At 38.8% G+C, this 12,444-nt stretch overlaps 1 protein-coding gene across 1 annotated transcript in view; it reads left to right on the plus strand.

Annotated features, from left to right (window-relative positions):
• ST7L (suppression of tumorigenicity 7 like) overlaps positions 1-12,444 on the plus strand; it is a 31,499-nt gene that overhangs the window by 5,006 nt on the left and 14,049 nt on the right. The window contains 9 exon segments of the mRNA XM_073320098.2: positions 581-663; positions 2,376-2,538; positions 3,435-3,489; positions 4,270-4,385; positions 7,489-7,567; positions 8,379-8,533; positions 9,268-9,365; positions 10,405-10,519; positions 12,230-12,302. Coding sequence (XP_073176199.1) covers positions 581-663; positions 2,376-2,538; positions 3,435-3,489; positions 4,270-4,385; positions 7,489-7,567; positions 8,379-8,533; positions 9,268-9,365; positions 10,405-10,519; positions 12,230-12,302 — 937 coding nt within the window.

The raw sequence follows: 12,444 nt of genomic DNA on the forward strand, positions 1-12,444 counted from the left end.
AGTCTCTGTAAATCTACACAGTACAATGTATTTGAACATAATAACTTTTGGTGCACTCTTTGTTTTGTTGTGCCTTTTTTAATATTTGGGATCTAGCAGCACCTATTTATTGTTGATTGATTATTGATTCTATGTGCCTTTTTAAAACAGAACTTCTGATCATTTTACTTGCTAAGACTTAATAGAAACTTGTATCAAAATAATATAGCTCACTTCTAAATTACAATAAAACATATGGTCTGTCAAAATTATTTACTCATTCAATAATCATGCAACTGTTAAGATCCGTTGGTGTAGTGAGAGCATTACAATTTTGCTGTCTGGTCAAAGGATTTGTATAGAATCGTTCTGGTTACAAACACAAGCTGTATTTGATACAGTATCTTCTTTTAACTAACATCTTTCTGCTTGCTGTACTCTTCCATTAGTGAAACTACCAAGGCCCTTGCAAAACCTAAGCAATTTTGGGGTGTGTGTGTGTGTGTGTAGTGCGCTATATATGGTTGTTTATGTTGCTTTCAAACATATTTGGAATTTTCTAGTTCTGCCTATTGACTGTGCTGTTCTTCCTTCTTAACAGTGACTGTGTTCTTAAGCACTTTGACTCCAAAATTCTACGTTGCACTTACTGGGACTTCATCTCTTATATCTGGACTGATATTTGTAAGTAGATTCCTCTTCTCACTAGAGCTTTTGCATGTCTCTTGTTAAAGTGAGGATGCAAGAAACCCTCCTGTTCTCTGACCAGTCTCTAGGTGGTGTCCTTATGCTGTAAAAGAAACGAAGGTGCCTCAGTAGTTTCTGGTACACAGGACTCTATCCATTGTTACCCGAAGAGGGTATAGCTATGGTTCCCACAACAACCTTAACTCTGAATTTCCTGAATTTTGTGCTAATTGAATCTCAACCTTCAAAATAGCACATAATTTCCTGTGTTTTAAAGAGGGAAACTCAGTCCCTTTCCCAATGGATAGTTTGCATTACAAAGCCACTGCCACAACTGGCACTCTCTGATTGGCCGTCGCAGCAGCCAGACCACGAAAACTGACCACCTCTCTCACCGTTGGAAGCGGTCCCTTCAAGTCGTGGGTGGTGCGCGCAGAGAAGGCTTGCACTGCTGCCACATTGCACGTGTTCTTTGGACAAATTGACTGCCTTGGGGGGTGAAAGCTTTTCTGGATGTTTCACGAGCACTGAGTTCACTAAAAAGTTACATCTAAAGAGAGGCTCGTGTGGGAGAGGGTTTGGGCTATAAAAGAAATTATTCTTGCTGAACTCTGATAGATCTTTAGCCGTCTGAGATATCAGGCTCTGATCCTGCAGTCAGATCTGTGTGGGCAGATCTGGTTGCAGGATAAGGGCCTTTAGGAACATTCTTTCACTGTCAGACATCACACACAGTTACCAGAATATGCTGAAGCTGTGTTTAGCAGACATTTTGTGTGGCTAAAGTTAAAAGAAAAGAAAAATCTTTTTTTAATGTGAAGGAAGCAATTTGTTTACCATCGCTGCAGGAAGAATGTGGTTTGTGAGTACTGAATGGGGGATTTGGGAAGAGCTGTTTAAGAAGGAGATGGATGATGATGTTTGCCCTAGTCATTTTACATAATTAAGATACAGAAAAATCCCCGCTTTAAAGAAAAAAGTGGATTTTTTTGTTGACATTTAAAATGGATGAGTTATTGCAACATTGCACAATAGGAATGCCGTGTATTCAAATGTGACTTCTTTCTTCATGCTGATGGAAATACCCAGATGAATTGGTCTAGGGTGGTCCTCTACTGAAACTCCCGGAGATCATTACATATAAATGCCTCATAAGGCCTACAGGAGGAAAGAGGAAAGAAATAACACTCTTAACCTTCAGCATCTCATAAATGAACTAAATGACTTCCCTCCCTGGACTCTCACAGGCTATCAACAAAGCATATTGCAGGTGATACAAAATGGGCAAAAAAGTGAATTTGGAAGAATGAAACCCAAAGCTAGGCCCAGTCATGTAGTCCTTACTTCCAGGGGTAAGTCCCTTTGGCTATGTGCTAAAGTAAGGGCTGCAGGATCCAGACACCTTATTTGCTGTAATTGCTTCAGAAGTTAGCATACTTTTGTGGATGATGATCCATTATTAGGCTAAAATCTGACAAATTTCGTAATGTTTTTTCTTCCTTCAGTGTATGGAGAGCCCCATGTCTCTCTTGTTTAGTGGAAGGAGATATAAAAATTAACAATATTTTATATAGATAAATAGTGTCTGTAATCAGTTGCAAAGGGGTGTCCACATGGCTCACATTATTGTTTCATGTCTATTGTGAATACTGGAAACTTGTTGTCTAGTGAAACACTTGGGTGCAATATTTCTCTTGTTCCCATTCCAGATATTCGAATGGTGGTACTTCCAAAAACATGGCACCTCTTTCATTGAGCAGGTGTCCGTGAGCCATTTGAGGCCGCTCATTGGAGGAGTAGAGAATAGTCCTCCAGTGCCAGGTTTTTCAGACAACAACGGAGAAAACGAGACAAACAGGCAGAATTTGTCAGGTAATTCCTTCTAACTTTTGGCTTTGCAGGGACATGTTAAGTGTCTCCCCTAAACCCAGAAAGATTTGTTCAAACTAGTTGGATTTCTGTCTTAGAATGGTCTTGGCTTCACGTTAGTGCCTATAGAAACAATCAGAGAAAGATGTTCTCTCATTTGGGACCATCAGTACGAGAGAGTTGCAGAAGTGAAGAGAAATGATGATGGAAATCAGTGAAGTAAAATCCGGAATTGCTTTGTGAATACCGTTGCATTTGTTAGAACTGCTGAAAGAAGGAACCTATGTATTGCCTAGTATGTTACATAATGATTAGAAATAAGAGTTTAAGTCAAGAGATTAATACACAGCTTGAATGCAAAAAATAGACTGAAACACACCACTGAATTGTCCCAGTAATACCAGGCTTTTGCAGACACCAACATTTTACGGTTTGCAGGCTCCAAAATTACACAATTTGAGCATTGCTCCGGTTATTCTCATACAGTGTTTAACCTTCTTCCCAAGTGCTTTTGTATGACAGGAATGCTGGAAACCTCTGGCTTTGCACAAGTCATGTCCAGCAGGAAGTGATCAGGGAATGAATTGAAGTTATGTGGATTTTACAGAAAGGGCTGTAGCTGTTTAAAGACAAGGGATTAATTTTCAGAGTAGCAGCCATGTTCCGTATCCACAAAAAGAACAGGAGTACTTGTGGCACCTTAGAGACTAACAAATTTATTTGAGCATAAGCTTTCGTGGGCTGCAGCCCACTTGATCAGATGCATGCAGTGGAAAATACAGTAAGACGATTTTATATACACAGAGAACATGAAACAATGGGTCTTACCCATACACACTATAAGGAGAGTGATTTTGGAACTTTATTCAAACTTGAAGTAGTGCTCTTTCATTTTGCAGAGTGCAAAGTATGGAGAAACCCTCTTAATCTTTTCAGAGGAGCAGAATATAGCAGGTATTAATTTCATTTTATTTTCAGTATAACAAGCAATTGTTGAAATGAACTTAGAGCCTACACACACCTTTTTAACTTGTTGCCAGCGCTCTCATCCTTGCACTTCTTGGAAATAATAAGTGAGATCCAAAGAGCATCATGGGTAATTGTTGGGATTTATACCAGTCCTACACTTAAAAAATATCTCTCCAGAGCTCTAGGCACCTTCATCCCATATTAGAAATTCAAATATTCTTGTAAACAAAGTAACTCTGTAGCTTCCCCAAAGCAAAGAAACAGCTGTTCCAGTGCTCATCGCAACCCTCTTTCTCCAAAATTCTAAAATATCTGCAAACTTGTAAAGATTTGAGCTTTGCAGCATGCCCTGAAAGCTGACAGATTTGGGCTATTTCATTCCAAATCTTGAGGAGTGAGTTCCGAAGTAGAGTCTGTCATATAGAACGCCCTAGTGGAACCCCACACTCCCTTTATAGAGCGTGGTTTCAGCTTCAGTATTGTCGTTGTCCATAACTCTGACCCTGTTGCACAGGGATAGAGGCATTTCTCAAACAGGCAGTTGCCAAACCATTTTGGCTTTTAGGTTAAAAATTCATGCATTGCCTTATCACCAGGAAGCCATCTGGCAACCTGTACAGAACACTGGTGTTGCAATCTTATGATTAGAAAATGCAGGTAACAAATGATCCTTCAGTGCTAGCCCCTGTTTCTGAAGACATCAGACATCCCACTGTAACAGCTGTTACCAACACGTTTTGAGACTTTTCTTGCCTTTTGCTAAAGGTACACGTGGGTGACTGGGAAGGAACCGCTTACATACTACGACATGAATTTGTCTGCTCAGGATCATCAGACCTTTTTCACATGTGACACAGACTCTCTTCGTCCTTCAGATACAGGTACTAGCTATTTCTGCATGAAAACAGGGATGTATGTGTGAAATATGGAATGGTTGAAATATCGAAAGTGTATTGGAAATATTCACCCTAAGGTGATCCCAACTACTGACTGGAAACCTATAAAGCAATAAGTGCATAATTCAGCAATTTAGGGAGTACAAAATATATGTTTAGTGATACACTTCTGAGTTCTATAGGGAGTGCAGTCTAGAGGTTTAAAGTGATTCCTAAACTCTGCCATTGACTCACTTTGTAACTATGAGCAAGTTACTTCCTGTCTTGTGGCTCAGTTTGCCCATCTATAAAATGGGGATAATGCTAAAGTAACTTACAGGAGTATGATGAGGCTTCATGTTTGCCTAAATGCTCAGAACCTTGGATGAAAGACACACTAAAGACAGTGTGTTGCGTATATGAAATAGTAAGTTGTGAAAATGTTCCTGCTTTTGCAAAAGGTGCTTTAGACTCTACGACATGCTTAGTATTGTAGTTTGGTCTCCTGAAAAATGGTCCCCTCAGCAGCTTTCTGCCCTCGGTACTGTGGTTGGTCATTAGTTCAATACTGACTCAGAAAGAAGAGCGCCTGCGTCACCTAGATCAGTGGTTCTCAAACTTTTTTTTTCACAAACCACTTGAAAATTGCTGAGGGTCTCGGCAGATCACTTAATGATCTTTCCAAATGTTGTTTGTACCGTTAGCTAACTATTGTAAAGCGCTTTGGATGAAAGCGCTATATTAAAACATAATAATTAACGTTTTTTTGTTCTACAGATAAAAGCACACAACTCATATTTTAATATCAGTAGTCTTACCTTTCTAATGCAATGGATGTGCCCTCTCTAGCTGGGGCTGGGAAGGAGGGCCATCTCTCCCCAGCCGCCGCAGCCCTGGAGCTGGGGAAAGTCACCTCTTTCTCTCTCCGCCACAGTCCTGCACATCCCAAATTCCCCCCACCCCCTCTTCTCACCCCACTGTCCCCTCCCACCAACCCTCTTTTTCTCCCAAGGCCACCACTTCAACTTACATGTGCGTCTTCTCCAGGGTCCAGGAACCTAATTAGTGGAGCCATGCCTGCGCGGCTCCACTAATTAGGTGGGTGGCCCTTCATTCTCTTGTGTGTGACTGCCCAGGCACGCACCTTAGAGGGAACTATCCATGGACCACCTGAATGGAGCTCATGGACCATGGTTTGAGAACCTCTGACCTAGACATTCCTTGGAGTTCTCCCATTGAACAGGCTGTGTCCAACCCTGCTTAGCTTGAGATCTGATGAGTTTTCAGCTCAAGATGGTTTGGCATCCAGAATACAGGACTAAAACTCTTGTCATATAATAGAGCTATGGTTGTAACTTTATTGGTGTTTTAGTATAGATTGCAGAATTACATTTGTTAAGGGATATGGTGAGAGACTCTTGTTTTTGTTTACTTTGTTGTTTGTAATACATTTCAGAAGTTTGAAAATAACATCTTTCCTTGTTTGTCTTCAATCAGTTTCTTATTAAACTAGCCCACAGGACTTTCCCTTTGATTACATTTACAACATCATGGAGGTAAACAGTGCTTCACAGTTTGGTGAAAAGGGAGATCTTGTGTTGTCTCGGTTTGCTGTGCATCTAGAAAACCAAATATTGTAGGATAATGCATAAACTAGGCATTACAGGATTGTTTTTTCCTAATTATATATTTTTAAAACCTGGACTGTGTTCTCCACTAGTTTAATGTCTTTAAAGAAGTTCACAGTTGGGGCCATAACTAATGAACAGTCATGTCTCTTTAAGTGTATTGTAATGTTACATTTTTGTACAGTTAGTATGCCCTACCTGGCTATTGTCAGATGAGGTGCTAACTCTTATCAATTTGTCAAGTTCAGGAAGCGTTAGCTGTCAGCTAGCTGGTGACATGTTTGATATGAGGAATGTATTTTTATTGCACAAATGGAGTATATTGTCTCGTCTTTTAAGCCAAGACTAATATTTTGTTTCCAAAGGAAAACTCAAATATTTTCCACATTATTCTTACTGGACAGTTGCAGTTTTTGTTCCAAAAGAAACATGTATAGATTCTCCAGTTTTTCTTATCAAACTTGAGCGAGGCCAGATATTCAGTTCCATAAACCAACAGTTTTGGAGTCTTTTCAGAAATGCTGTTGGGTGTGAAGACTCTAATTCTGCCTGGGAAATGGTAGTGGTAAGAACATTGCCCTTCTTTTGGGTAAAGTGGGCTCTTAAATTTGGGTTCCATTTTTTCATAATGCGGGCTGATGTTGTCCAGAGATCTGCTGTGCTGAATTGGTTCTCTTCCCACTCCTCCTCTTGCTGTAATTCTTTTGCAGAAAATTAGAATTCAGACAAACCTCCTAGATTCAAACATAGTTTAGATAAAGAGCATATTCTGATCTGTGTGTATTTTTAGCTGCTTCGTAGCACCTTTCAACAAGATGATAAACAGTAACAGTATATTTTGAATTGGCTGTAACATGTTATGCCACTCGAATTTGCTCTTGCTTTCTAACCCAAACTTTAAAAGGGATTGCTTAACCGTGTATAATCTGTTAAATAACAGCTTTGAGAAGGCACTTACTCAAGGATTTAACACCACAAAACTGCACCAGAACAATAATTTTTTTTTATTATGTCTTTCCTTAAAAGAAAAGTATTGTCAATAAAAAACAAAAACTCGGATTTCATGCAGGACTGTGCCAGGGCCGCTGTCAGTGTGCACCAATGGAGTAGTTGTGCACCAGTCTGGATGTGCACAGGGACTATGTGATTTGCATGTGAAATGGGTTTTAAATGACCAATGAATAATCTCCTTGCAGATATTCCCATTTTAAGTGGAATTTGTAATCTAATCAGATGTGTCATAATATTCTGTTGGTGGTGGAAGGATTTCCTCAGGATTTAAATCTCCTTTTGCTGCATGCATCTGAGGGAAGAATAGAGTCAAGCTCAGAGTACAAATGATTGTTGGTCAAGTGGAGCTGATGTATAAATAACCTAAGTGTTAACTTCTTAAAAAGCTCTAGTTTTCATGGATGGTTAACTGTATATTTCACACATAAGCATTTCTGTTCATGATCTGTTTTAAAACATTTTTCCAACAGTTATGCAGAAGGCATGGCGAGAGAGAAACCCTCAAGCCCGAATCAAAGCAGCGTATCAAGCTTTAGAGTTAAATAATGAGTAAGTTTGAAATTAATATAAACATAAATCTAAGTTCTGGCATAAAAAAAACAAAGTGCTTTACCCAGGACACACTGTCACTTTTTGTTTAAATTTAGAATTAGCAAGAAGGAATGTCTTCGAATAGTGTGAGGGTTTTCCTGTATGCATCAATTAGAAATAAATGTGGCTATCGGATGCAGCACTTAGCTCAGGTTTGATTAAAAGATAGCTTTTGGCCTGCGTATCTTTTAATTTTTAAAAAGAGTACATTAGTTTGATTTGTGCCATTTCTGTCTTTGGGTCACTAGAAATAACGTACACAAGGAGAAAAAACTTATTTTGAGGTGAAACAAAGTCAGTCTTCATATGCAGTCTTGTTATTGCAATATCATTACTGATTGCCAATAACGTTGTAATCAGACTTACAGATTTCATGGCCACAAAGAACCATTTTCGACATTGTCACACTACCTTTTCATTGTTTTTGAGAAAATAATTTTCCTTGCTGCAACAAACTTATTTTTCCATTTGAGACATTTACCTTAAGTTCTTAAAACTGTAAAGGCTTCTGTTTTCCTAGCACTTGTCACTTGACTGTAGTCCAGTGAATACTCTGCTAGGTACCATGTATTTCACTGGGTGTTTGATAAGGATTCTTACATACTTAATTTTTATTCATTAGTAATGGGTTTTCATAAACGTTCAAGTGCTACATACAGGACAAAACCTGTAGATACCTTTGATGCCGTTACTTTCTTCTGCAAAAAATCCTTACAACTGACTTCCGTCTGAGTAGTTTGTGGCTTTCTTGTTTTTGTTTCCATTACAGTTGTGCCACTGCATATGTTCTCCTAGCCGAGGAAGAAGCAACAACTATTACAGATGCTGAGAAGTATTTTAAGCAGGCGCTAAAAGCAGGAGAAACAGTTTTCAGAAAATCTCAGCATTGCCATCCCCAAAACTCCCAGCATGAAGCGCAGCTTAGTAAGCACCTTGGCACTGACTAGTTAAACAGATTTTTCTGTTTGAGCACAAAAGCAAAATGAAAGAAATGTGATTGTTTTTAGGGTAGCAGTTGAAACACCAAACTCAGATAAGGAGAATCGCTGTTAGTACTTATTCTGTAATTACACTTTAGCATGATATGCTGTATGAATTTTATATGGTCTTCATATGAGTAAGTCTATAAAAAAGCAGATAGAGCGTGTAGTCATCACAGTAGCGTATGTCACTCTGCCTTGGTGGGCATCTGCAAACATGTGGCAGTATATCTTAATGTCTTGATCTGATACTCTGGTGGTGGGGAATAATAGAAGGATTAGTAAGCGTTAATGGTGCAGTTCACCACTAGTTTTATCCCACCCAACAGATGGAAAGAAACTCAAAAGTTCTTGCCATATGATGACTGGGAACCAAACTGAAGTGAATTGCTGGGTTTGGTCTTGGTGGACCACTGCCAGAATTTGGGCTGGGAAGGTATAGGTGATTATTCCATACTCTTACTACTTCTCTCTGCTGCTGGTTAGGGAAAGGGTGGTGTGCATTCTCTCTTGGAGAATGTCATCTCATGCCATTTTAGGCACTCTATTAAAGAGATGTCCACAACACATCCCGCAGCCCTTTTTTATTACTCCCTTTCTGCAACTAAGCATATCTTAACATAATAAAGATTGAAAGTGAGTTTTTTAGAATGGAGATTGTTTTATTTTGTTACTCAGGAAGAGACACCAATGTGTTGGTTTACGTGAAAAGGAGACTAGCCATGTGTGCAAGAAAACTTGGAAGAATAAAAGAAGCAGTAAAAATGATGAGAGATGTAAGTCATTTTAAATAAAACGTAAACAACTTGGGTAACCACAGTGGAGGGGATGGAACAATTAGGTTGTGACTGAGTTTCATAGTGAGATACGAATGTTTTCAACAAAATTTTAGTTTTTGATATCTGTGAAGTATATATGTACATAATATGGCTAATGTATTTAGAGTTTTACCTTCCATTTCCCCTTTTGTTTGGCTTGATGATTAACTTGTTAAAGTAGCTAAACTATATGCTTCGTACTATGGCACTTTATTTCTTTCACTTGCCCAAGGTGGATGGTAAGTTATTTTTACACAGGCATGTATTATAGATCAAACCAACTACCTTGTGCAGCTAGCCAAGTCAGGCGGGGAGCACATTGTGTGAACACCTGGGAAACAAGTGTACTGAGCAGATGAATGTAGAAAAAATTGTTGTGGTCTCTTTGGTGGTGGGGGGCAGAGAGAGGTGGGAAGAAGTAAAGGATGAAAAGGAACATCAGTCATTATATTAAGTTCTTGAAACCATTGCATTGAATATTTATGTACTCTATTTTATCTAAATGCCTTGCTGAATTTATTGGACAATGTGATTAGATTTATCATCTGGTTTGGGTTAGCAGCTCAGAGCTGATAATTTATTAAGGATGTGAAACAGTGACCTAAACAACACTGGAAAATGAATACAGTTCTGATATTGCATTTTGGAACAATTTATGGTTACTTGCTTTGATTAACAGATTGAATATAAGTAAGTGTGTCTGTTGCATTGGCAGGAAGAATTACAAGGCCTAAAATGGGTTATTTATCAACTTTTTTTTTCTGGATTTCCACAGAAAAGCTGATTTCTTTGGGCTTTTGTGACCTTGAATAATTTGAAGCACAAATACCAGACACATCTTATTTGGCTAAATTAGATTCTTTTTGTTCTTATATTTGGGGTTATTGTGCCCAAACTACCATTTTAATAAATAAAGGCAAAAGGCTTTCTGTGTTTTCAGATCCCGCTTATGGTAAGTTTGAGTAAAATGGAGGTATTTCTCTTTTCTGATGTGCAGTTAATGAAAGAGTTTCCACTTCTTAGTATGTTGAATATTCACGAAAACCTTCTGGAGGCGCTGCTGGAATTACAGGCATATGCCGATGTCCAGGCAGTTTTAGCGAAGTATGATGGTGAGTCACATTTGTCATGATGCCTAAAAACATTCATGTTTGCTATTGTGTGTGTTAACATAGAGCATGTGACAGATATTCCTCAAACCTCAGCTTTAGTCCGTGAACAAACACAACCGCTCTGTGTATTGGGGACAAAGTGAGCTCCAGGAGCACCTCTTTTTTTACCTCTCCTAGTTCCTTCACTGCTAACTGATTTTTTTCAGCCCTTCACAGTCAATGCGCTGCTCCCCTCACCAGAGTTGTCCATGCGAGTGAGCAGAAAAGAGGCAGTCTTCCCTACTGTCTGACCTGCGTCTTTTATACCACTCTCGGATCCTGTTTGCCAGAGAGATCAGGACTCAAGCATTTGATCCCTTATGTTGCAGTATGTTGCACAGTTACTAGTCCTCCAGGCTGACCTGCTTCCAGTGTACCGTATGCTTAGAGATTCTGTGGAAGAGCCTAGCTGTTTTGTTTGTGTCCTTAGAGTCGGGGACCAGAATGTTACACCCAAGTCACTTTCAAAACTGTCCCTTAAATCAGCTTCAGAGAGGAGGCCTACAGAAGCTATGTTTCTGGCAGTCTTCCTCGCACCCAGGAGTCAGTGTGTTCCATAATGCCTTGAATCACTATTGCTTCAGGGAGTAAGTGGCATGAGGGTCTTGCCAAAACCTAATACCCAAGTGTGTGGCCAGTGTGCTGATATTACTCAATCCATGCTGTGTTGTGTGGGTATTTTTCATTAACACGGTAAAAATGTTTACGTGGTCATGGGATTTTTTCATGTTGACTTCAGAAAGTTTGACACTTATTTAATTTAGGGGGCACTGATTCCTTCTAAACATCTGGAACAGTTAGGATGAGCTTCAGAGGGCTGTAGACTCAGAGAAACTTGCGAGAAATCCTTCCCATATGGTACTTGCCAGATGCTTGGCTGGTTTGTTACATGATGGACAAGACTGAGAGAGGTTTTAAGAAACAGGAGGAGTTCAACTGGTACGCAAAGACTAGTATTCAGGAATTTATTTAGGAACAGAATCTTTTGTCTATTTTTACAATAACCTTGTATTGTAGAATTTTAACTCTCCTAAAGACAGTCAGGTCAAATTTGGGACCAAATTTAAGCTTTGTATAAATTTAGGTTTTACAGAAACTAAAACCGATAGATATTTTTCCATAGAACTAAAAATAATTAAATGGTGAGATATTTTAGTTAAATTCCCCTGTAGTGTTTGTAATTCAATGTTGAAAGGTGCTAATGTGTGAGAACTTGAAAATGAAATTTACTAGAAACTGACTAGTATATTTTTAAGTTAAGAAATGCAAAGAATAACTTGAAGGTTAAAATTTATTTGTTTTAATACTGAGCGTGGTGTTTAACACAGCTGAAAATGCTTTCTAAAGGTGTTTAACCCACTAATGTACCTCTATATAAATTCAGTTTTACAACATCATATCTGATAACTATGCTCAGACATGAGTGGTGAAGAACAATTCCTGACCCTGCAACTGGGACTGTAAAACCAGGGGATTTTTCTGAAAGAGGATTTTGGGGACTGGTGCAAAGCAGTTAAGGAATTGAAAGTTTCTAGTCATAACTGAAATGTTCCAGATGTTGAATTTACTGTATGGGCCATCCCAAATGCAAATCATTCAGCTCAGAGGAGACAGATTTAAAATGTTTGTCTTACTTTAGAATCCTAAAGTTAACTATTTATTGTACCATAGATATCAGTCTTCCAAAATCAGCAGCAATATGTTACACAGCAGCACTGTTGAAGGCCAGAGCTGTTTCAGATAGGTAAGTGAACACAGAAACTACTGAAATCAGTGAATTATGCTAATCTTGGATTCTGGTGTAAAAAGATAGATCAATTATTAAAAACAAAACCCTAAATCCCATGTGTAGCATTCATATCTCTGAAGACAGATTCTTTCTTTAT

Source organism: Lepidochelys kempii, chromosome 21, assembly GCF_965140285.1.
Source record: "Lepidochelys kempii isolate rLepKem1 chromosome 21, rLepKem1.hap1, whole genome shotgun sequence".
NCBI lineage: Eukaryota > Metazoa > Chordata > Testudines > Cheloniidae > Lepidochelys > Lepidochelys kempii.